Source organism: Zonotrichia albicollis, chromosome 15, assembly GCF_047830755.1.
Source record: "Zonotrichia albicollis isolate bZonAlb1 chromosome 15, bZonAlb1.hap1, whole genome shotgun sequence".
NCBI lineage: Eukaryota > Metazoa > Chordata > Aves > Passeriformes > Passerellidae > Zonotrichia > Zonotrichia albicollis.
Genome location: NC_133833.1, coordinates 10,489,027 through 10,512,455, shown reverse-complemented (window position 1 = coordinate 10,512,455; position 23,429 = coordinate 10,489,027). Strand labels below are relative to the sequence as shown.

The following is a 23,429-nucleotide window of genomic DNA, read 5'->3' as shown; positions in this document are numbered from 1 at the left end:
CACATCGCTCTCTGCCTTTTCCAGAGGTTGCATCAACACTCTGGTCTGTTTTCTACATTGTGCTTTGATGTAAGAGTTTTATATAGCCCATGTAATTTTTAGTGACTAAATTTAGAATTTTCTTCCAAAGGATATATTCTCTAGGGCTTTTCCAGTTCCAAAGGGCTTTAAATATTTTCGTATGGTGTGAAAAAAACCTCTGCTCTAGAATTTGTCTCCTGAAAATTGTAGAATTGCAAAGAATTCCCCAGGAGCAGACTTTAACACTTGCTTTTCTTTGACAGGACCAGATGCCCCAATGCCTCCTCAGGGAGAAAAGAGAGGCTGAGGTTACTGATCTTGGATGAGAAGAGCAACTTCCATGGCTGTGCCAAGAAGCCATCAGCACTTGGAAATGGGCCAAAGATATATAGATATCCCCAAACTGTCAGGATACAATTTTTCATGTTGGCTACTCCAGAGAAATCAATCAACTGTCATTCCCTCAAGGATCCACTGATCAGGTGGATAAAAATTGCTTCCCAGTGGTTTCTCCCAGCATGCCCAGTGCATGTTCCTTTTTGCCAGAACTTCCCAGGGGAGGAAAGTGCTTGCATCCCAGAACACTGATGGATCACACCATCACATTTGTGCTGGAGCACTTGAAAGACCCTTTTGGCAATGTGGAAAAGGTTCTTCTATTCTTTTAAAAGTTCTGCTATTGCTTATGAGAACTATCAAACAAGCCTGGCACCAAGATAAGGAGGCCTTGACATTTCTGGGTTATTGATGGATTGCAAGGTATCCATTCTGTAACAGGACACTCACTGGCCTGTCTTTGTGAGGAAATTCAAACAAGAGCAGTGTTACAGAAATGGCATTGATTTTTTTAAATACAAGAGCAGCATCCCTGCCAACCCTCCTCTCTCAAGCGGTGATTCTGGGAAAGAGCTCATAGAAAGGAGCACCTATTTTTGCTAGGTTAACTCTTAAAACTACTAAGGAAGGTTAAAGCTTGCAGGAGTTCCCCAACCCAACAAGCTGCAGCTGTCCCATAACAGCATGGTTTGTTCTGGATTTCTCCTGATGAAGGCTCTCCTGGCTCCAGCACTGCTGCTCTGCTTAGACACCATCATCATTGCAGCCTGTCCAGGGTGTTGAGCCTGTGTGAGAAGAGGGATGTAGAAGAAGGAGTCAGGATGATAACACTGTTTCCAGGCATAGCAGAGGTACTGGATCTGCATTCAAGTCAGAGGTGGCGTGAGTAAATGAGTCAAACATCTGAGAAATCTCATAGAATCACAGAATAGTTTGGCTTGGAAGAGACCTTCACAGCATGTCTAGTTCCAATTCCCAGTCACAGCAAGGGACCCTTTCACCTAGACCTGTTTGCTCCAAGCCCCACCCAGCCTGGCACTAAACACTTGAAATCCTCCAAAAAACATCTGAAGTATTTTTTCAAGGTGCAGGGACCAGAAAGAAGTGTGCCAGAGGACACAGTTTTGAGTTTCCAAACCAGTACTGAGCACATCCTCTCCACTGTGACACTGCAGGAGCACAGCTGCTTCTAGAACTGCAGGGGCTGAGCACCAGTGTTGGGCTGGACACACCTCAGTAACACAAGTGACTCTGGAGTTGTGGTGTGTATGTACAGCTGACACTTGTTCATGGATGTTTCTTGGAGCCTGGACCCATGTGTGCCCCCAGCTGAAAATAACCTTGGCACCTGTGAGCCTGGTTCAGCATGTTGGCATGGGAGCAGCCATGGCTGGCAAAGCTGCCAGCTTCACCCCTGAGCTTCAGATGGGACCAAACCAACCTCCCGTGCTCCATCTTCATCTGCAAGTGTTTGGGACTGAATTACTCAAGGCACTTGGAGCAGCAAATAGGAATTTTCAGTATAATACATTGTGTTTAAAATATCCTACTCTACTGCAATAAATGTATGCAACAATTGCTGTTTGTGCCTGCCTTTAATTCCTTGGGAGGCTGAGTAGGAGTGCTGGTGGTGGTGCTGGCAGGGCTCAGTGCTGAGTGTGCCCATGTCTGTGCCCATGCTAGCAGCACAGCCCTCAAACTGCTCTGAAATGAGAGGATTACACATACTTTCCTGTGCTGAAACATATTCACAAAGCACCGCAGTCTCTTCCTAATCTGAGGAAGGCAGAATGAAATTCTGGCTGGTTTACCATTTTGTTGCATTAACTGGAGGAGCTTTGCCAGGCTGCTCGTGCCCACTGTTCTGGGGACACTCTGGGCACCTGCAGGTAAAGCTCCCCTGATCTGCCTTCGCACGGAGCCGCAGGAGCTACGTGGCAGTGGTGTGATGGAATTAAAACAATCTGCTTAAAAACATGTTGCAGAGAAAGAGGCTGGCCCCATAATCTTTATTTGAGCTGAGCTACACCTTATTTTCACAAGTAAAGCCTTGGAAGGTGATGAAAAGGGACAGTGCTGTGATAGGAGGATGTGCAGAGCCCTCCATGTCTCTTTTTTGTGAACATGGAGGTTCCAGCCTGTGGATTTGCTTAACAAACGCTGTTTTTGTGTCCAAAAGATGTGAAATGCAAGAGGTGTACCATGGTCAGCTGACCATGGTGTAAAAGGAGTGTAAAAAGGCAAGTATTGGTGGTGCTGAGGTGCCTATTGGAGGTGGATGAAATGCTGCAGGGGCAGTGCCCAGCTCTGCAACACAGCACAGGGGCTCTGCTGGGTTCCTGATTGATTTAGGGCTGTTTAGCACCTCTGCTGCTGATATTATTCATTCATGCATTCATACTTCCCTTAACTGTAGTCTCAAAGGGTCTTGTAGCCTAATTTTTACCTGCACTTCTCTGTATTTCTCATGTTATCCAGAATACTGGTTAAGCAAAAGTATAACAGCCTTTTAAACAGTGTCTCTTGGTGTTCAAGATCATTCTTAGTCAAAATCTGGAAGAAATAAATCCTCCCAAGAGAGGCTGGAACAGCCAGCCAAGTCTGATGGCTGTGCTCATTGAGTGGCTCCATCTGAGCACTCTCAGAAATTGCAGTTAGACTATTTATGCTGGAACCTGTTTTCCAAAGTCTCCAAGAGAAATATTTCTGTTTGCAGTATCATTTTATTAAGTTTTGAGTATTGAAGTGTTTTTGGTATGTATTAGTGCACAGAAATGATGGTGAAAATTACTGTGTTTTAAAACTGAAGAAGTGAACATAATATTTTAAAATTTTCTTGCTTTGTTTTTTTGTTCAGTTTTTGAAAGTTACCTTCTGGCTTATCTTTTAAACTCCCTCTCTGTTTCCTTTCAGGAAATCCCAAAGGTGCTATGCTGACCCATGGAAACGTGGTGGCGGATTTTTCAGGCTTTTTGAAAGTGACAGAGGTGATTACCCTGAGCTAGAAAACATTGCCATGTGCAGGGGGTGTGGGTTGAGCTGTGGCCCTGCATGGGCTGGAAGGATGCTCTTGCAGATAAAAGATGACATTTTTCCTGCTCAGAGGGCCAAATCCACGGGAATGGAGCAAGGCTGAATCTACAGTACTGGAGGGCATTAAATCCTCTTTGCAGCTCTGGCTCCCAGGCTGTGTAGGGCACGAAGGGCTTCTGAGAAACAATGCTGACTTCTGTAAATCAATTCATTAGCTCTTTTTGAAGAATTAGGAGAGCACACAAGCCCTGTACAGCTGCAACTGGTGCTTGAAGAGGAGTTCAAGCTCCTCTTGTGCTCTGTGTGTCTCATTGTGCCCAAAAATGTCACTATTTATTTGAAACCTCTCTGCATACAAAGTATGTGTGTATAAATATATATATTTTTAAGAACATACATGATTTTTTACCAGAATGGTTAATGGTTAATTTCATTGATATTCCAGTATATTTCAGTTTTTGTTATACATATTTCTAACAGAGCACAGCAGAGTGCTGGCCAAGTGCCTTTATAATATGTTTCACACAACTGTAAACTCATGTTTAGAAACAATATAGGAAGCGAAATCAGTTGACCATGACATAGTAAGGATTTTATACATCTTATATAAAACAAATCTAAATAATTTCTGGTAGTGAACAGGAATTCTATAAAATAATTACAATCACATAGGATGGAAAATTGGTTATCTCATACCCCTTACTGGTCTTATTGTTGATGTTGAAATTACTGAAGTTTTTTACTTTAATCCTGGAATTTTCTGAGATTTCCGGACCACTGGTGTAAAGAAAGTGCAACATGTGATGTAAGAAATGCCACTGAACTCACATGTGCCAGTGTTTGCAGGACTGTGCCTCCACAGTGTGCAGCACAAATTGCCAGTGGGGGCTCCTCAGCATGGAGCTTCAGTGGCAGCAAGAGGCACAAATGGGAGCTGAGGTGTGGAGAGGCCTGAGCTTCTATGGGCAGGCATTTATTTTGGAACAGTGCTAATTTAGAGCTGAGGGAACTTGGCATTTTCCAGAACTGGTCCACTAAAATGGATTTAGTGTTTGCTGATGGAGTGGGACCCTGATTAATCTCAAAGGTATCAGATTGAGACTCAAGTCTGGTATGATTGTTAATTTATCTCCAGTCACCAGAGTATTGCTAGCAGAGGGTAAATGCCTGTAGCTGATCCACAAAATTTGGGTAATGTCTGACCATGGTAATGAAATAGAGTGAAGTGTGAAACATTTGAAAGTAGTATAAATTAAGGAAACAAAATGAGAAGTTCTGTGGGTTTATTGTTTACAAGTTCTTGTGGCAGTTTTGCTTAGTTCAGTGATTTTTACAAACCAAAGCTTTATAAGGTTGTTCTCAAATAGCAAGAAGCTGTTTGCATTTTTATATTTAACTGTGCCAACTGTGAAATGCTATTCAATAGCATAATTTTGTTCTGATTTAAAACCAGATTATTTTGTCTGGGCTCTTACAGCAGTAATAAAAGAACAACCCTGGTTGATATTAAAGGTTTTGCATTACTGTGCTTGCAGAAAATGAAGCCAAATTGAAATAATGTATAAATAGATCTGCAGGCCCTAATGGCTTCATTGAGACTGACAGACACAATAATATGAAATGGGATGCTGAGAACACCCCATGGTCAATGATGTTTGACTTTGGTAGGTGATGGCTGGGAAGCCATACCCAAATCTGACCAGCCTAGATTTAACTTCAATAAAATATCCCCTGAGGCATGAACTTCTGTGTCTGCCTCCACTGTATCCCAGGTCATGGGCTATTGATTCCTTCTGAGCAGTGGAGGTGCAAGTGGGTATAAACTGTTAACACTGTGAGCTGATAGATTTTTATACCCATTTTCCACTAACCACTGGCCTTGATGCAAATTATTGGGTAGTCAACCTTTCAGTTTTTCTAATCCATAATATTACAGCAAGCTGTTCCCTAGGAAATGCAGGTAGAAAGGTTATTTTCTTTTGGGGAATGGATTAGGTAAGGCTCTTGAGGCCTTTGTTTATTCCAGCCTTCAAGAGAGAGTTAAAAACTTGGAAAAATTAAGACTTTGGTCACTTTTCTTCCCCTATTCCCTTCTTCTTTCTCATCTGTGGGACAGTCATAATGCCCTTAAAATAATATTTTAATCATTTAAAATGATGAGAAACACTAACAGAAGTAATTTTGAAGCCTAAGATTAAATCATTAGTTTTCCAACACATTGATTCAAACCAATGATTAACCCAAGGAAAAGGAAAAACTGGCTAATTTTGACTCTAGTAACACTGTGATTTTGGAATGGGCTGGATGCAATGTGGGAAAGTGCTGCTCCTGCAGAGCCCTGCTGGTGTCCAGGGGGCTCCTGCAGGTTAGCACTGGGATCCTGGGGGCTCCTGCAGGTTTGCACCAGGATCCTGCTGCCTGGCACAGCTGAGAGCACAGATCAGGGTCTCGGCACCTCCTGGTAGAAAGCAGTGAATAAAAATGGGATTCTCCATCAGGGTGAGCCTCCATTGCCAGCGAGAGCTGCGTGGGTACAATCTGCCTTCTGCCAAGGAGAGCCCTCTGCATTGCCCTGTGTGTACATCTCCGTGCTCTTTACTCCTCCTGCTAACTGAGCTCCATGATGCTGTGGCTTTAACGCTTCCCTGTGTCCGCCGCTCCCTCCTCTCTTGACAATCTTTACCCTTTTGCTCCTCTGGTGCCATTTTTCTTTTTATTATTTTATGACTTTCTTGTTGTCTTCCTGTCAGTGTTTCTTTCCTTTCTGTCTCCCATGCCCTCCACCTGCAGAAAGTGATCTTTCCGAGACAGGACGATGTGCTCATCTCCTTCCTGCCTCTGGCTCACATGTTTGAAAGAGTTATACAGGTAAGAAACTGCCTGAACTGACGAGGCCTCGTGGGGCTCCTTGTGTTTTCTTCCAGAGTCAGTGGTCTCCTACTTGTGAGGATGTACACATTTCCTATTTGCCTTTAGCACACATGTTTGAGAGAATGGTACAGGTAAGGTCATGGTGTCAGTGGAAATCGTCTTTTTTCCACGCCAACAACAAAAAAATAAAATAAAATGAATAAAATACTAAATAACCAGCGATATCTTGTAGCACTAAAAAGGCTTGTACTCCAGAAGTGCCATGTGCATAACACCAGAGCCATGGTCTCAGTGACATGGCTGTGAGTCCAGAGCAAGGCCAGGAGAGTTTCCCAAGCTCTCCAGCTTACACCTGGCTCAGGGATTGAGAAACAGTCCTTCAGCAATGAGCCAAACTCATGGCTCACTCAGCTCATGGCTACTGCTAGCTGAGCAATCTCTGGGACAGATTTTCAGAGCACTCTAGGATGAGGTGTTGTGTGAGTCAAGATACTTTCATGCCATTTTCTACATCAGGTAAAATGATTTTTTTGCATAAATAACATGATCTGAAAAAAAAAAAAAAACCCAACCTGGCAGATACTGAAAAGGAAGAAACTGAGATCTTGGTGAGACATGATCCTCCTGGCGGGGCAGCATGTGGTGGACATTCACTGGAGCCTGTGTCCCCCAGGAATTATGGCAGATCCAAGCCCTTGCCAGCCCACAGAACTGACTCCATATATCTTTTTGACTTGTGCTGCAATTGGTGAGTTAGGCAAGTCAGGTGAGACAGTCACATCAGGTCTCCTGGCCTGAGAAGCTGCAAACTTAAAATAGATCCAGTATGTGAAGGTTGGATCTGGATCCAGTTGCAGCTCTTTACTTCCTCAGGGAGGCCTGTTTCAGGCTGAAAGCACACTTTCTGAGTCAGACCAGCAGCTTAATAAAAACCTCCCATTTCTTAGTAACATCTGTGCCAAAAATAATATATTTTTCCCTGTTAAAACTCTCACAAATTGGAAGTAAAAGCCCATGAAAGATTTAGAGAATTACAGCCCAGCCTTTCTCCACCTGCAAGGCAAGTTGGTCAGTGTGCCAGCACTGTTCAGCAAACAAGTATATAATTATTCAAAATTCATCTGCTGGGTGGGCAGAAAGAAATTAGAAACATTGAAAATGCTTTCATTTCAGAGGATGTTGCTGTACTGAAAGGGACAGCTTCCAAAGGATGTCCAGGTTTATCCTCCCATCTGAAACAGCTTAATATATAGATTTTTTCAAAAGGGCTAAAAAGTAATTTTCAAAAGCATTTTGAACAGCAAGCACTGCATCAGTGTCCTAGTTTTAGCCAACATTATTCATTCCTGTAATTTACAATTAAAATCATACATTCAAAGTAAAAATTTCTAGTTGTTATTTTCAATTCTCAATGAGCACACTGGTTACTTTCTTTTTTAAATTCATGTGCAGTGTAAAGCACAGATTCAGCAGTGTGATTTTCATTAAACCCACATCACATGTGTAAAATTCCTGTGGTTTCAGCTGATGGAGACAGTCTCTAACTGTCGGACAGAGCAGTGAGAGCAATTTGGTTAATACTGCAGATTTTTAGGAATGGCACAAAAGATGTGGATGTCTCTTAAGGAATTTTCAACTTATTTAGTTATTTGGGGAAGACAAGCCCACAAAAGGGGGCTGAAGTTTTCAGTCTACTCACAAAGGGTGGGCTCAGCTCTGGCATCACAGGGGCACTTGCTGAGGACACTTTCTCCTCCATGCACTGTAAAACCATGGGAGAAGTGCTGGTCTCCAAATGTTCTTCAGTGACAAAATGCCAGAGTGACCCAGTCTGCGATGGCTCCTTGGCAGGGTTACTGGTTACCAGTAACCAGCTACCAGCTGGCTCGTGGCCAACAGCCCCTCTGCCCCATCTCACATGTTGAGCTCCATTCTGCTGATGAGGAAAACACCCTGCTTTGTTTTCAAGTACAAGGCTTCTAGATTTGTAGTTTCCATACAAATCAAGCATCTTTCTTGAAGTGGGCTTCTATTTCTGGGATACAGGATCAGGCACTGTATTGCTAACGTAGTTTATATTGTTGTATTTAAACAAAACTAAAGTATTAACATCTAAAAATAGGCTGCTGCTCCGTGTTTTATGATGTTTCCTACTTTGCACTTCTGTATTGAACGATAGGTCCTAATGCTGTGAGCTGCTATGGGAGGGCTGGACTTTAGGAAAGTTCTGATCCAGACTCTGACCCTAACTGGGACTTCTCCATCCCCATATGCAGGGGATGAAGGGAAATCCCTTCTGAAAATTTTGATTCCTTGTTCTTCCAGAACAAGTGGCAAATTTGGCAGATGCTGAATTGCTTGTACTGAAAAACGCCCAGAAGTATTTGGATATTTCTCTTCAGCGCAAAATTTATTGTTACTTTATTGTATTTCCAAAGTCCCATTTTTGCCACGTTGCAGAGCAGAAATTCAGAAAAGGAGCTTCTGCGCTTGGGACAGGAATGCTTTGCTTAGGGAATTGAAAGCCAAGGGTTACATGTGTTCCTCTTTCTCCCCTCAGTCTGTAGTGTACTGCCACGGAGGGCGGATTGGCTTCTTCCAAGGCGACATTCGCCTCCTGTCTGACGACATGAAGGCACTGCGGCCAACCATCTTCCCCGTGGTGCCACGGCTGCTGAACAGAATGTATGACAAGGTGAGCTGCATTTTGATTTCACTTTTTTTGGAACAATGGAGTTTATGTCCCTTTATCACTCATGTGGAAGAATTCCCTTAGCCATGGAGATTTCTCAAGCAGATGACACTATTTCTGCCTTGCTGCAGACACATTCTCACCCTGTGTAATGGATATAGCTCCTTCAGTGTCTAAGTCTGTATTATGACTTACACAGACTCCAGACACAGCTATCCCATATGAATATGAAATCCCTCTGTACTAGCCTCCTACCTTGTTCTCACTAAAATTACCAGGGACGTTTCTAGAGATACAGGATATTTTTTGTCACAGAAACATCAGTCAAACCTGGCTGCACGAGGACTTTTTGTGCCCTTCAGCCAGATTTGAAACTCAAATCTCATGTTCTGGTGGCAACAACAGCTGGAAATCAGAAATTTCAAAAAGCCTTTGAGGATTTAGGCAGCGTAAATGTGACAGTGGCTTTTGGATTAGAAATCTTTAAAACTAAGGTAAAGGTATTGCAGGGTATTTAAGACAGGCACGTCTGGTCATCATGTTAAATCTGTTTGACTAGCTGGGAATATTTATTCCTCAGAAGACTTATCTGCTAAAGACAAGCTTAAGCACAAGCTACTGATGTAATTTTTCCCAAAGGTCAGGGCTTCTGTGCTTTATTAAGGGACAGGCACTGGGGGTTTCTCATTTGTTGAAGTGGAATTTGTGCTGGTGCCTGATTTAGCTCAGGTAAATGCAGCCCCCATCACCACATTGGCCACCACTGATACCTGTTCACGTTGCTCATTCCCTGTTGCTCAGGTTGCCTGTATTTCACTGAACCCTATCACAAAAATTATATATTAAGAGCAGCCCTGTCAATCCAGTTGAGGCCTGTACCACTATCCTGTATTTTCCCCCCAAAGGAATCACGTGTGCAATAGGGAATGGAGTGAAACACATAATTCCTTTTTCCCCACTAACAAACCCCAGTGTAGCCTTGTTTACCTGTGTTGCAAATGTAACTGTGCCCACCTGGCTGTGTGGGTGTCATGGGGAGAAGGGTGTTGATGTGCTCCCTCTCCTCTGTGACACCTCATCTGCCATCCTGTGCTCCCACAGATCTTCAGCCAGGCTGACACATCCCTCAAGCGCTGGATTCTGGAATTTGCAGCCAGACGGAAAAAAGCCGAAGTTCGAAACGGCATCATTAGAAACGACAGTTTGTGGGATAAACTTTTCTTTAATAAGATACAGGTAAGTGATTCAAGAAGTGAGTCTGAAGTCAAAGAACTCTCGTTTCTTCCAGCAATGACTGGTTTTCTGACAAGGCAGTTTCAGACAGTAGAAAAAATTTCTTCATGGATAGGATTGTCAAGTGTTGGAACAGGCTGCCCAGGGGAGTGATGGAAGTGTTAGAAAAGGGGGTGGATGTGGCACTTGAGGACATAGTTTAGTTGTGAAGATGGTGCTGGATTGATGGTGAGACTTGATGAGTGGTAAGACTTAGAGGTCTTTTCCATCCTTAACAATTCTATGATTCCTTAAAGTCACTGTAGTCCACTTGCCTGATGATGAACTGTGGGCAATCACTACTCAATAGTGAACAACAGACTGGAAAATAGAATAGAAAAAGGGTACTGAGCACAGTTTGTTGCTAGTGAAGTTTTGCCTTTTTTGTTTGTTTTTGTTTTTAAGCACCATGCGTAATGTCAAAATTTCAGTTCTCTCAGGGATAACTTTCCAGAGGGAATGGAGAAACACAAGGCAAGCTAAGATGACATTTGCTACATCCCTCTTCAGCAGCACCAAGAAATCACTAATTTAAGGAAGAGTGCCAAAAAATTTTTGCAGCTCTCAGATAGAAGAGAGAGGGAGGAGGAAAGGTATCTAGGGATGAAGTTCAGACAGGTGGTCATGAAAAGGAGGTCACTGATCAAAGAGATGCTACTCCAAAGTTTTCTGGAAAATCCCAACAAATAGTATTGGACTTAGGGTTGGGTTGCAGTAGGGTATATTCAAACCCACTTTTCTTCCTAGGAAAAGAATAAAGTTGTAAAGAAAAATGCACACATGAATCATGGTTTAGCAACCATGAATAAAGAAATCAGAATGCCCTTCTGCTTCCCACACATCTCAGTAAAAAAAGATATTAAATTGGCTTTAAACCAGGTTTTTCTGGGCTCTGTACTACTCCAGGAGGCTCTAATTACTGCATTTTTTTAATCGGATGACTTATCTGGAGACATGCCACTTTATTTTTAACTAAAGAAACTGACTGTACTTGTGGTCTGTGGATTAGTTGTCCTCAGTGTGCAAAGATAGCAGAGTTCACCCAGCCAGGAGCGAGCCAGGCCGCATATTGATGCAAGGGCTGGCGAGACGGGCAGACTCAGTCAGCAGTTGTTTTCTTTTGTGCTGGGTTTTCTTTTTTACTTCTAGAATAAAGAAAAGGAAATGAAGGGGGAGGAGAAAGAAGTGAAATAGGACACAGGAATTGATGTAATACCCTCCAGAAATATTTGAAGGTCATCTGCCTTAAGAAAGGGACAACATTATTTTAGAGGGCTTGGGAGGCAATTCATTAAAACCAGTGAGGTGTAAATAAGCAAAGAAGACTGGATGAGGAAGAGTCTGTTTTTCCCAGCAGTTCCCAGAGCCAGCTCTGCAGCCTGCCCAGGCACAGCAGTTGCAGGAGCCTAGGCTGAGCAGCTTGTCCTGCCAGGGACATGAGCACCCCTGTCTCTGTACACTGAATGGGGTTTTTATCCCTCAGGAAAGCTTCAGAGTTAGTTCATATTTCCATAGATGGCCTCATCACAGAACCACAGAATGGCTGGGTTGGAAGACTCCTTGAAGTTCATCTAATTCTCACCCCACGCCATGGGCAGGAGATCCTGCACATCTATCCTAGAGAGAGCATTTTGTGCAAGCTCATGGTTTTGCCATCTGCAGTAGCCTCTGATGCTTTCTTTTGTTCCCTCCTGCTCCCAACCAGGCAAGCCTTGGGGGCTGTGTCCGCATGATAGTGACAGGCGCTGCCCCCGCGTCCCCGACCGTCCTGGGCTTCCTCCGCGCCGCCCTCGGGTGCCAGGTGGGTTTGTGTGCCTGCTCAGGGATGTTCATCCACTGCTAGCAAGAGAACACCTGGTGTTTAGGAAAGGAGATGGGTTAGACCCTCAGAACTGCATTTAGGCCAGCTGTACCAGGATAGATCAAACAGCAGGACTTGGGGGAGCCACGGAGTCCTGGTACACCCAGAGCTCAGCGGGTGGGAACAGCTCTGGGATGGCAGTTACAGGAAAGAGATATTTTCACTTTGGGCATCTCCCAGAAAAACCCCCAGGCTCATCCCACCCACCTCTCAACACCAAATTGAGTATGTGCAATTAAATGTGTTCGTGCAAGTGCTGGGAACTTCATTACACGAGTTTTATTCTGTATATAAATGGAGAGAGTTAATCCTCAGACATCAGCCTAACTCACCTGAGATGTCCACTGCGTTATTTCTCTGTGAGAGGAAGCCCAGTGCAACTGAGAGATCTCATTTGAGAGCCTAAAATTAGTCAGAAAAATAAAGGGTGGATTTTCAAAATGTCCCACAAAAATACCTTTTTTTCCCCATTAATAAGTTCCTCTCATAGTGTAGCATATGTCCTGAATCAAAGGCTAAGTGCTCAACTCATCATCTCCCTATTTTCAATGATATAGAGCCATGGTCTTTCCTAGTTATGTAAATGGAATTTTGTACACAGTAGAAGCCAGGGACAGTGTCCCCATGGCAGATGGGCACCCACACACTGCAGCTGCAGCCCCTGCTCACAGGACTGTGCAACACAGGGCAATGCTTGAGATTTCAGTTTGGAATAGCAAAATCTTTTAGGATCTTTTAAAGATACCTGTCTCTTTGTCAGGTTTATGAAGGCTATGGCCAAACAGAATGCACAGCTGGATGCACCTTTACAACTCCAGGTGACTGGACATCAGGTAATTATTTTCTTCCACCATTGGAAGAAATAAAAGAAATGCACATTACTTTAGGAAATTATGGACTGTAACATCAAGGCCAGGTTGGATGGGGCTTGGAGAAACCTGATCTAGTGGAAGGTGCTCCTGCCTCTGGCAGGGGGTTGGAATGAGATGAGTTTTAAGGTTCCTTCCAACCCAAACCACTCTGTGCTATTTCAGGATAGGTTTTATATCCAAAGAGGAGGTGTTGGTATTTAGTTTCAATAGTGCAAAACCTTAATTAAGTGAATGATTTCTGCACACAGACACAGCTCCTGCAAGAACATCCAGTGTATCTACAACTATGCAAGTAACTAATGATAAAATGCTAATTATTGTTTATAGGAGAGATGACAAGTGACTTGATAACTTTGATTTCCAGGTCATGTAGGAGCCCCTTTGCCCTGTAACTTAATCAGATTGAAGGATGTGGAAGAACTGAATTATTTTGCTTCCAAAGGAGAAGGAGAGGTAGCAAATCACATTTTTATATCAAATTCTCACTAGTTAACACTGTATGAAGTAGTTTATAGAAGCATTTGACCTTTGTAGCGTGCATGGTTGCTGATGGGTTACATCGTGCAATCAGGAAAGGAAAATGGAAGTTTAACCATAGAGCAGCAAAGAATTAATGAAAAAAGAGCTGTGGCAGTACTTTCAGCCTGATTCCTTAAACTGCTAAGACTGAATTAGTTCAGCTAAGAAGAGCTGAATTGCTTTGATTTCTACATTGCTGCGATCTCTACGTTGCTGTGATTTTTATACTACACAAAAAATAAACTTATTGAAATAATTTTGTTATTTTTAACTGCAAATGGAATGCAAATCAACTTCAAACAAATCAGTTTTGCAAAGCCTACTTCATATTTCCATTTGCTTAAAAAAAAGCCATAGATAGTTTAATAACCCAATCTGTTTTAGTTTCATGGAGCCTAGTCATTAAAATATTTCAAATTTAGTGAGTTACTACTTAACTTATATTTACAGCAGAATAAAAAAATAATTCATCACCACCCCTGGTTGTTTTGCAGATCTGTGTGAAAGGACCCAATGTGTTTAAAGGTTACTTGAAAGATGAAGAGAGGACAGCTGAGGCACTGGACCAGGAGGGCTGGCTTCACACAGGAGACATTGGAAAATGGTTACCTGTGCGTACTGGACACACCCAGAGTTCTTATGGCAATTGCATTATCCCAAGTAAATTTTCAAGGGCTGAACTCAGGTCTCCAAGCAGGTCTATCTTTACAAAGGATTGAGTTTATATTTGGCAGAATAAGCATTCGAAAGCACAACAGGCAATTGAAAGCTCCGTTAAAGACACACTGCTTGCTGAGTTTCTGTGGTTAAATAACTTCTCTGGGAAATCTCATTTCTTTCTCCTAACAGAATGGGACCCTTAAAATTATTGATCGGAAGAAGCATATATTTAAACTTGCTCAGGGAGAATACATTGCACCGGAGAAGATCGAGAATATCTACATCCGCAGTGACCCTGTTGCTCAGATCTATGTCCATGGAGACAGCCTGCAGGTACAAACCAAGCTTTCAGAAAATCTTACTGTACTCTTAGTAGTTAGAAGACAGAGCTGGGCTTGAAGGAAGGGAAAATGTGAGTGAATCACACCACACTGTCTCCCTCCTGCTTTGGAGCTGGCTGACAGCCAGGCAGGAACTGAGCTGCTGGTGTGACCCTGAGCAGCTTAGAGAATGCTGTGACCAAAGATCAAGCTTTTAAGTTGGCTTTGGTGTCACTCTTTGGGTCTCCGGTGCTGTCCTTTGACACCATGCCTGTGGTAAGCCAGGAAAAGGCAAAGTCACTGCTGCCCCAACACTGCCTGCCCATTCTGACCAATCTTGTTCTGTTAATTTGCACATTTATACACACACACACTTACAGCTTCTGAAGCCATGGCAATTCATCCTCTGCATTCAAGGCTCACAAGCATGAGCCTTCCCTTGGCATCAGAGTTTGCCTGGGATTTGCAGGGCCATGTGAGTTATTAATGTCCAGGAGGAGAATGAACCCAACTGAGGGTATTAAAACTGCTGGTAAATGCAGTCACAGACAACCTTTTATCTGAGAAAAAGGCACAGGCATCAGAATGTACTTCATGACAATATGTTAGCAAATTACTGACATAGTTAGCAGGAAGTGGTAAACATGCAGAAATTCAGCTGACTTGTGTATTCACTTCAATGTAGAGCCTGGAATGTGGTTCAGCTTTCACCTGCAACTCTCCTTCCCCTTTACCTACAGGCCTTCCTGGTGGGAATTGTGGTGCCTGATTCTGAGGTCATGCCAGGTTGGGCAAAGAAAAGAGGGTTTGAAGGAACATATGCAGAACTCTGTAAAAATAAGGTTTGTATCTGCAGTACAGACTTTTTTTATTATTATTTTTTTGCTGTAGCATGATGTGTGCACAATACTTTGTCTAGGAATGACAATTTCAGTGACAAGAATTATTTCCTTACTGAGCATTCAGCAGGCTTGACCTGGATCCAGTGATATGTGTTGACTGGTGGTACCAACTTCTGTCAGCACTGGTGGAGGAGGGCAAGAGTCTCTTGCAGAGAACAACAGTACAGCAGGAGGAGAGGTCGTGTTGGCTCAGATTTCTTAAATAAGACAACTAAACAAAACTTATTGCTGGTCTTCTCTGTGGTGACCAGCAACAGGACCAGAGGGAAGGGCCTGAAGTTGTCAGAGGAGGTTTGGATATTAGGAAAAGGTTTTTCCCAGAGAAGGTGGCTGGGCGCTGGAAGAGGCTTCCAAGGGGACTGGTCACACCATCAATTCTGACAGAGCTCAAGGAGCAATTGGATAACACAGGCATGTGGTTTGACTCTTGGGCTGTTCTGTGCAGGGCTGGGAGCTGGATTCCATGGTTCTTGTGGGTCCCTTCCAACTCAGGACATTCTATGATTCTATAAAAAGGACCCCAGTCTTAAACACATGCTCTCTGATACTGAGGAACTGCATTGGATCACATCAGCAAATACTGATGCCACTGAACCATTCCACTGGTTTCTGTGGGCAGTGATTCTGCATTGAAGACTGGCAGATGGTGAAAGGACTGTAAATTTAACAGCTATGTCACATTGCTGGTTTGAAAATAGAACCTTACTTTTTATACCAAGGAGACACTTAACATCACCACACTTAAGTGTAATGCTTATATATTACAACAGAATTTTGCTAATTACATACTAACTGTTAGTAAGGCACTTGAACTTTGCTCAGAAACACTTTGGTGAGCAGTGAGCATTAATTGCATGTAAGGTTGGCTATGGTAGCTCATGAGGAATTTCTGTGTTTTCATGCAGGAACTGCAGCAGGCGATAATGGAAGACATGGTACGGTTAGGGAAGGAGAGTGGGCTTCACTCCTTTGAGCAGGTAAAATGAAACACATCCTTCAGTGTGCTCAGACAGGCCATCTGTCTGTATAGAAGAGGGATTTGTCAGCATTTATCATGTTACTACAAATCTTTGTTGCAGCTGCACATGATGTTTTTGGAAAGAGCTTTATTGCTGGCACGCTGTATTTATTCCTTTGGAAAAATGTATTGGCTGTGATTCTGCTTCCCACCCATGTTTGAAATTTGAATTAAATTTAGTGAAAGTTTTGGGTGCAGAGGTCAAAATCTTAACTGGGGACATGGATAATCTCCAGAAAACCAGAGGTCAAGATAAACATCTGTAGGAGTCTGACTTTCCTGCCACTGAAAGCTCTGTTAGAAATTGGGTCACTAATGACTACTCTTATACCTGACCTGGAAATGCTGCTGGTTTCTTTATCTTTATTCTGGGCACTAGTTCTTTCCTGATTGTGTAAATATTTCTGCAATGGAGCTACAAACACTTCAGAAGAGATCTGAAATCAACCATGGTCTACATAGAATTAAAAGCACAGAAAAATTATCCACCCCATTTTAAAATGTCAAATGCTTATTTCAGTTGAAAAAACCAAACATCTTAATCATTACATATAATTAGCAAGGGCTTTTTTGCTTTTGTTTAGACTGTTTCTGGGTGATAATTCTAATGAGTAATTCACCATATTGGAGTGGAGCAGAAGCATCATTAAACATAACCCTATTATTAATTCCTCAGTTACCTATGCAAATGAAATGACAGCAAAAAGAAATTTATTTAAAAATAATTCAGTATAAAGCATCATTTTTAATGCACATAATTGTCTGTGCCAATAAACCTTGTTTGCCTCTGCCATGGTCGTCACAGTATGAAATATCCTCAAGTAATTGATTTCACCAGCAGTTTACAATTAATAAAGTATAAAGTAATGAGGAAAGACTTGTCATCTTTCTAAAATTGGAATAAAATAATAAGAGAATAGAATAAAAAATGATACCATTTTCAAAATTAAAGGGCTTCAAAACTTCATCTTTGTTGCAATATGTAATCTTAAAACCAAATTTTGAGCCATATACTGTGGCTAATATTCATATGGAATGGGATTCTCTGTTTATGGGGATACTCTTTATCATCCCCATCCTCATCTGCAGCTTGGATTTCTGTCTTGGAATGACAAGTGTGATTTCTATAACCATCAGCTTCCAGGATCTGAAAGCCAGTGCAGCAAACAGGGGAGCATTAATAGTGTGAACACTGATTTATGAAGGATTGCATGGGGGCAGGGCCTGGACCACGATGCTTGCAGGGAAAGATGAATCACATATCTAAGGAATGGAAAATGGATTTGCAGCCTATATTGCTGCAGCTCCCAGCCAAACAAACTGCAAAGCAGTCTGGCTTGGGGAATCACAAAGCAGCAGATGGCTGGGGAATTTTGTCTTAAATCAGTGGGCTCTGACCAGTCACGCAGCAGTTTTCTGCTTTCCCCCACACCAGCACGGGAAGGAAAAGCTCACTCCCATCTGTGCTGCCAGGCTCCCCACTGTGCTCAGAGCCACTGCCTCAAACAAGAGCAGCCCTGTGAAATGCCATTTGCACTGGCTGAAAGATGTGTATCATTTTAATCAGCTAAAGATGATCATCATGTACACATTTTGTGCCTGAAAAGCTTCATGATAACTTTGCAATATTGAATCAGTGCTGTTTGCTTTTGCAGTGGGGTTAAGCTGAGGTTTCCTACCACAACTCCCTGCCCTTGCCCTCTCCCCCACTGCCTTTCAGCTGTGTGAAACTGCAGTGATGATCTCACACTGGCCCTTGTGCACTGCCTCACTGTGCTCTGGCCTTGCTTTCATACAGAAAAGCAATTTATGTGCTCATTCTCTTGGAGAGCTCCCTTCTGTGGGCAGGGGATGGAAATCCTGGGGACTCAGCACAAGAGTGCCCTGGACTTGAGGCACCACCAGAGGGAAGCACAGCAAAAAAATTAATGTTTATTCAGTGTGATGCCTGTAACCTTTGCTATAAATGTATTCCTCTTTTATTTTAGGTCAAAGCCATTTATATTCACTCTGATATGTTCTCGGTGCAAAACGGTTTGTTGACACCAACATTAAAGGCTAAGAGACCGGAACTGAGAGATTACTTCAAAAAACAAATAGAAGAGCTATATTCAAGCATCTCCATCTGAAATCATGGGAAGAATCTTCTGAGTAATGGACTTCATAGCAATATTAGAATAATACTCAAAAACTACAGAGCCAGAACGACACTGCTGAAATGGATAAGCATCTGAATCTTACATTTGAGCCTTTCATTTTTCTAGGATTTCATCACTAACCATATTTTCCCTTCTTTTTGCCATCAGATGTGATACAATTTCTTTTTTACTCTAGGTATACAGTAAGGCACTACTAAAAGTTATGCTAAATTGCCACAAAATATGCAGAAATTTCAATCTATGACCAAGTAAATTATGGAAGCCTATCTTTTAAATAACTACAAACATTTCTAGTTAAAATAGGGAAAATTTCAGGTATGTCTGTTGATATTTGATTGTATACAACCTAATATATTAGAAACTAAAATAATAAGTAATTCAATAATGTGGTCTACCTCAAATAATCAGTGACTGATGGTGAAAGTAAAAGTCTATTTTCTCTGATTTGGAACTTCAAGCTGGATATTGGTTTATATAGTAAGTGATAGTTTTTATATTTTTCAGGACATAAATGACATTGATTTGATTTAATCATCGATGACTTAACAACCAGAACAGAAATAGGAAGGAATTTCCCACTGTTTGTACTTAATAGACCTATTAGTATGTTACATCTAATGAATTCATGTTACTTGGAAATGACAAGAACAGGGTAGGAAGCAATAGCACAGAATTCCCTCTATTTCCTTTTCATCCAAACACAGTTTATCCATGGTTTGCAGATTCTGCATTAGGGCTCCTTCAGTCCAGTGCACTCAAGGATATCTGAACTGCTCAGAGAAGGTTGGAAAAGCATCACTGGCTCTGTGGTGGCTTTAGGTGGGAGTTCACGATAATCCATATGCTCCCAATCCCTAATTTATTACTTCACATGCTGCTAATACTGCATAGTCCAGCTGGACTAACTCCCTTCAGAAACAGCGCTAAAGAAATGGAGCACAAGGAATAAGCTGTGATTCTGGATGGGGCTTAGCAAAATGGAAAGGTTTGGGAAAAGGCCAGCCTGAGATGCAGCAGTGGAGGGCATCCTATCCTTTATCTGGCCATGGAAGGGGAAGGAACAGTGCCCCAAAAGACTCATGGGGATGGGCTAAAGGCTGTGTTGGCCATTGCTGTGCAAGGCAGAACAGTGGATGTGGTGGCAGAAGGGCCTGTTAAGGGAATGTCTGTATGGTCAGGCATCTGGAAGCATCAAATCCCATTGGCATCACCTCCAATGGCCTCTCTGGGATAACCAGCAAGTTGTCTGGATAAAACCTTACACTTCTGTGGTCATCAGAAAGGGGATAAGTCTCACAAGGAGTAGGAACAGACTCTAGAGCTCTCTCTTGGTACAAAGCATGGTACAAGGCAAAGAGAAATCTGTCATGTCAAGTTGCTTGAATACCTGGACTGTTGATAGCTTCTTTCTGCTAAACAGGGTCCTAAATATCTGTGTCTTTTACTAGCTGATGTTTGTTGCACCAGTACATGCTAGCATGGAGCTGTGCCTGCTAGATCTTTGCTAGGACAGTGGAAGCACACTTATTTTCTCTTATAGTGGAATCCACTGTAGACTTCTGAAGCTAAAAGTTTAAATTTTTAATGTAAACAGTATCTTATTTTCTCTCTGAACTTCTGTTGCATGCTTCCAAATGAAATAAATTGAATTAATAAGTTAGTGTTTTACGAAGACTGATTTATTGCAATGATTTCAGAATAATACAGAGGAAACTGTATCAGTAACATAATGACTCAAAGAATGTGGCAGTTTGATTTATCAAATGTGCGTTTGTCTGAATCCCTTTATGCATCTGATTCCTCATTTGATTTCAGTGTAGTGACTCATATCAGTCCAAACCAAGTAAAGAAATATCTGAGATCTGATGGGAACATCATTTTTCACCGATATATGCAGCAATAGCATCCCTGGGGAATTTGCCACGTCAATGGAGGATAGGGATTATTGGAGAAAATCTGGCTCTTTGGGTCAAGTCATAAAGGATTTTTATCTCAGTGAAGTTTAGTTCATATCCTTTTTGTATCAGCCAAAAGACAGTCATTACATACACAACCTTCAAAGCAATGGAGAATTAAATTCAGTGCAATTTCCTGTCTGTTTTAATGCAACAGTTTTAAAATAAAAACCCCCAAAACCTAGTCATCCAAGAAAGTAGAGAAAAGTTATTTTTCACTGGGTTTTTTTGCCATTTGAATTGGATTTACTTTTCTCTTAAGGTGATTTCAGGCTTTTTGAGACAACTAAACTCTGTATAAGTACAGAAGATTCCAATATGAGTTTATTTACAGCTTAGATGGCCGTTATTTTTACATATATGACCCTGAATAATATATCTATATTCTTCTTTTGGTATTTGATGCAAAATGTAAGATGCACTAGAGCCAAATATATGAACACCAAAAGAATAAGAAAGGAAAAATACAGACTTGGCCACACTTGGATGACGTAAAATCTGAGTTGGTTTTTGTCACACCAAAAGTGTGAATGCTTTCAGAACTTGTGAAAATTTGTATAAATGAACTAAAAGCTATCTTTTATACTTGTATATCCGATTTTCCTCTGCAGGTCACTCTCTCACCACAATCATAACGATGTAAGAGATTAACACCTGAAAAAGAGACATGCATAAAGCATGAGCTAGGCTCAATCCTGCTTCTCTTTAAATTCCAGGCATATTTATTTTATACTGAGCTTTCTTCAACTGAAACACTTCTTGTGACCACCAAGGACAAATCCCTATGACTGTCCAATAACCAGTTTGGTTTTGGGTTTATTTGTTTTTTTTACCTTAAGATAACTAATTACAAAATTAGTTTCTGTTATTCATCTTAAAAGGTGGCAACTCTTTTTGCAGTCAGCTTTAGAGTTGCAGTACTCATTCTTGGTTCTTCCTGGGCTTGGTGCTATGCCTGTGGAATCACTGGAAGAATGTCTTATATATAAAAAAACACAATAAAATACATTTTTCAGGAAGAGGCTCTTGCTTAGTTATATATTTTGTATGTTCTTTGCTCGATATATTGCACAGAGAAAAAATCTGTTCTGCCAAAATGCACAAAGTGTGAGCAGAAACCAGACCAGAGTCTTTAACCCCATGTGGGCAGGAAATACATGGAATAATTCTGTCCTGAAAGGCACATTTGCAAGTTAAAATGCTTGATGCACATCAGGTGAGACAGAGAGGGTGATTTTTTATTGTTAAAATACCATTTTGCAATCTGTTAGTCAGGATCTATCAGCAACAGTAAAGTCCAGTCTCATCTCATTGTTGCCATGAATATGAAATTCTCATGTGTAACAAAATAATCTGACCTTAACCTCTGGAATGAAAAAAGTGAATTAATTTAGTTGGGGTTTTTTTTTTTGTTTGTTTGTTTTTTGTTTTTTTTTTAGTTTTACATGTGTTAAAAGCACAAACTGCTGATCTATATGTAAATAAATGCTACAAGATGAATGTAAAATGGGAAAGAATATACTATTTTTGCATGGTAATAGGTGACTTAAAGACCTCTTGATGCCTTAGAAAAAAATTGAAAAAGCGTTTTATTTTGTTTCAAGACAATTCTATTGGCTTGCCTTTTGTATCTTTAGTTCACTTTGGTATTCTCGGGGGGGGGGGGGGGGTTAGAATTAATCATTGTTTCTTCTTGGAACTGATGTTTATCAATATTTTACACATTTGGTGGTTTCTATGCCACCTTTGCACCTGTGAAACAATGAAGCTTTTCAGAGAAATCTGGATGCCCAGAAATTAAAAAGTTTTAGATCCCTTGAATTCTTCCAAAGAAAAATGTTTTCTGAGGCATCTGGAGTCCCTTTAAGCCCTTCATTTCAGCTTTTTGTTATGTATTTTAGCAAAGTAAAAGCAGCCAACAAATGAGGCATTTTGGTAAGTGTTGCCTATTGTATTTTCAACTGAAAGTGAAGGGGGGTAAAATTTAACATATAAATTTGTGTAAAAAAAATCCTAACTGTTGTTAAAAATTTTTCAGTTTTGGTATATTAGCATGTATATCAAAGAGTCATCTATGGAAACTTTTGTAAAAAACTAAATTTTCACCTTTCTCAAAACTGCTCATAAGATTTTCTTGTGGACTGACATACAATAAAAGCTCTTTTATAAAAGATCTGTTGTTCCTCCAGTACTTTGTCCTCACCATTGGTATGAAGTCATTCAGAATGTGTGGCTAAACTAAACGTGTTGTAAAAATAAGAAATTATGTAAAATAAAATAGCGACCAAAAGCATATTGGGACATGAGATTGATTTTAGCAATCTCCTATGAAAACTAATTGTTGCAAAGTTCTCTGAAGATGCAGCAGTCTTTCTGTAATGGCTTCGATTTTAATTTAAAATCAATAATAATATAACCACATGTATATGCTTGTTTAATATGAATTGCAATTGGGAATGCATAGTATTTTTTCAGATTGTGTCTAAACCAATAAAGTTTCAAAGCATATGGGCTCTACTCCGGTTTTTGTGTGCACTTGTATCTCCCTTCACTTGGAAATCCACAAACGCCTGAAACGCCCAGAGCCATGCTGGATGGGGCTTGGAACAGGGTGTGGCAGAAAGGGTCCCTGCCCTGGCAGGGGGGAACAGGATTATATCTGGGCTCCCTTTAACCCAAATTATTCTGGTTCTATACGCTCTATTTTTTTAAGGTAACGAAGCAACGAGATTCCTCCTGTCTACAGCCTGAAGCTGAAACACGGGGTCAGAGCAGTATATGGATTATCACACACACACGATTTATTGATTCCATTTTCACCAGGGGAGTTTTTCCCTACGAGGGCGGCGATGCCCGGATCCGCCGGACCCGCTGCAGGTGTCTCGTGTCCGGTGTCCCGCGCTCCTCCTGCCCACATCGGCTCCATCATGAGGGCGGC

The 23,429-nt window shown here is 41.5% G+C and overlaps 1 protein-coding gene across 5 annotated transcripts in view; it reads left to right on the top strand.

Annotated features, from left to right (window-relative positions):
• Positions 1-23,008, top strand: part of ACSL6 (acyl-CoA synthetase long chain family member 6) — a 57,745-nt gene extending 34,737 nt beyond the window's left edge. For 4 of the 5 annotated variants that reach the window (XM_014264723.3, XM_026791424.2, XM_026791423.2 and 1 more), the window contains exons 10-21: positions 3,271-3,344; positions 6,181-6,258; positions 8,822-8,956; positions 10,055-10,189; positions 11,931-12,026; positions 12,847-12,919; positions 13,323-13,411; positions 13,972-14,088; positions 14,327-14,470; positions 15,198-15,299; positions 16,265-16,336; positions 18,366-23,008. In XM_014264723.3, coding sequence (XP_014120198.2) covers positions 3,271-3,344; positions 6,181-6,258; positions 8,822-8,956; positions 10,055-10,189; positions 11,931-12,026; positions 12,847-12,919; positions 13,323-13,411; positions 13,972-14,088; positions 14,327-14,470; positions 15,198-15,299; positions 16,265-16,336; positions 18,366-18,506 — 1,256 coding nt within the window. In that variant the 3' untranslated portion in view covers positions 18,507-23,008. Of the gene's footprint in view, positions 1-3,270; positions 3,345-6,180; positions 6,259-6,314; positions 6,393-8,821; positions 8,957-10,054; positions 10,190-11,930; positions 12,027-12,846; positions 12,920-13,322; positions 13,412-13,971; positions 14,089-14,326; positions 14,471-15,197; positions 15,300-16,264; positions 16,337-18,365 lie in introns of all 5 variants that reach the window. The other variant, XM_014264724.3, reaches the window with a different exon arrangement.
• Positions 23,009-23,429: the final 421 nt, after the last annotated feature.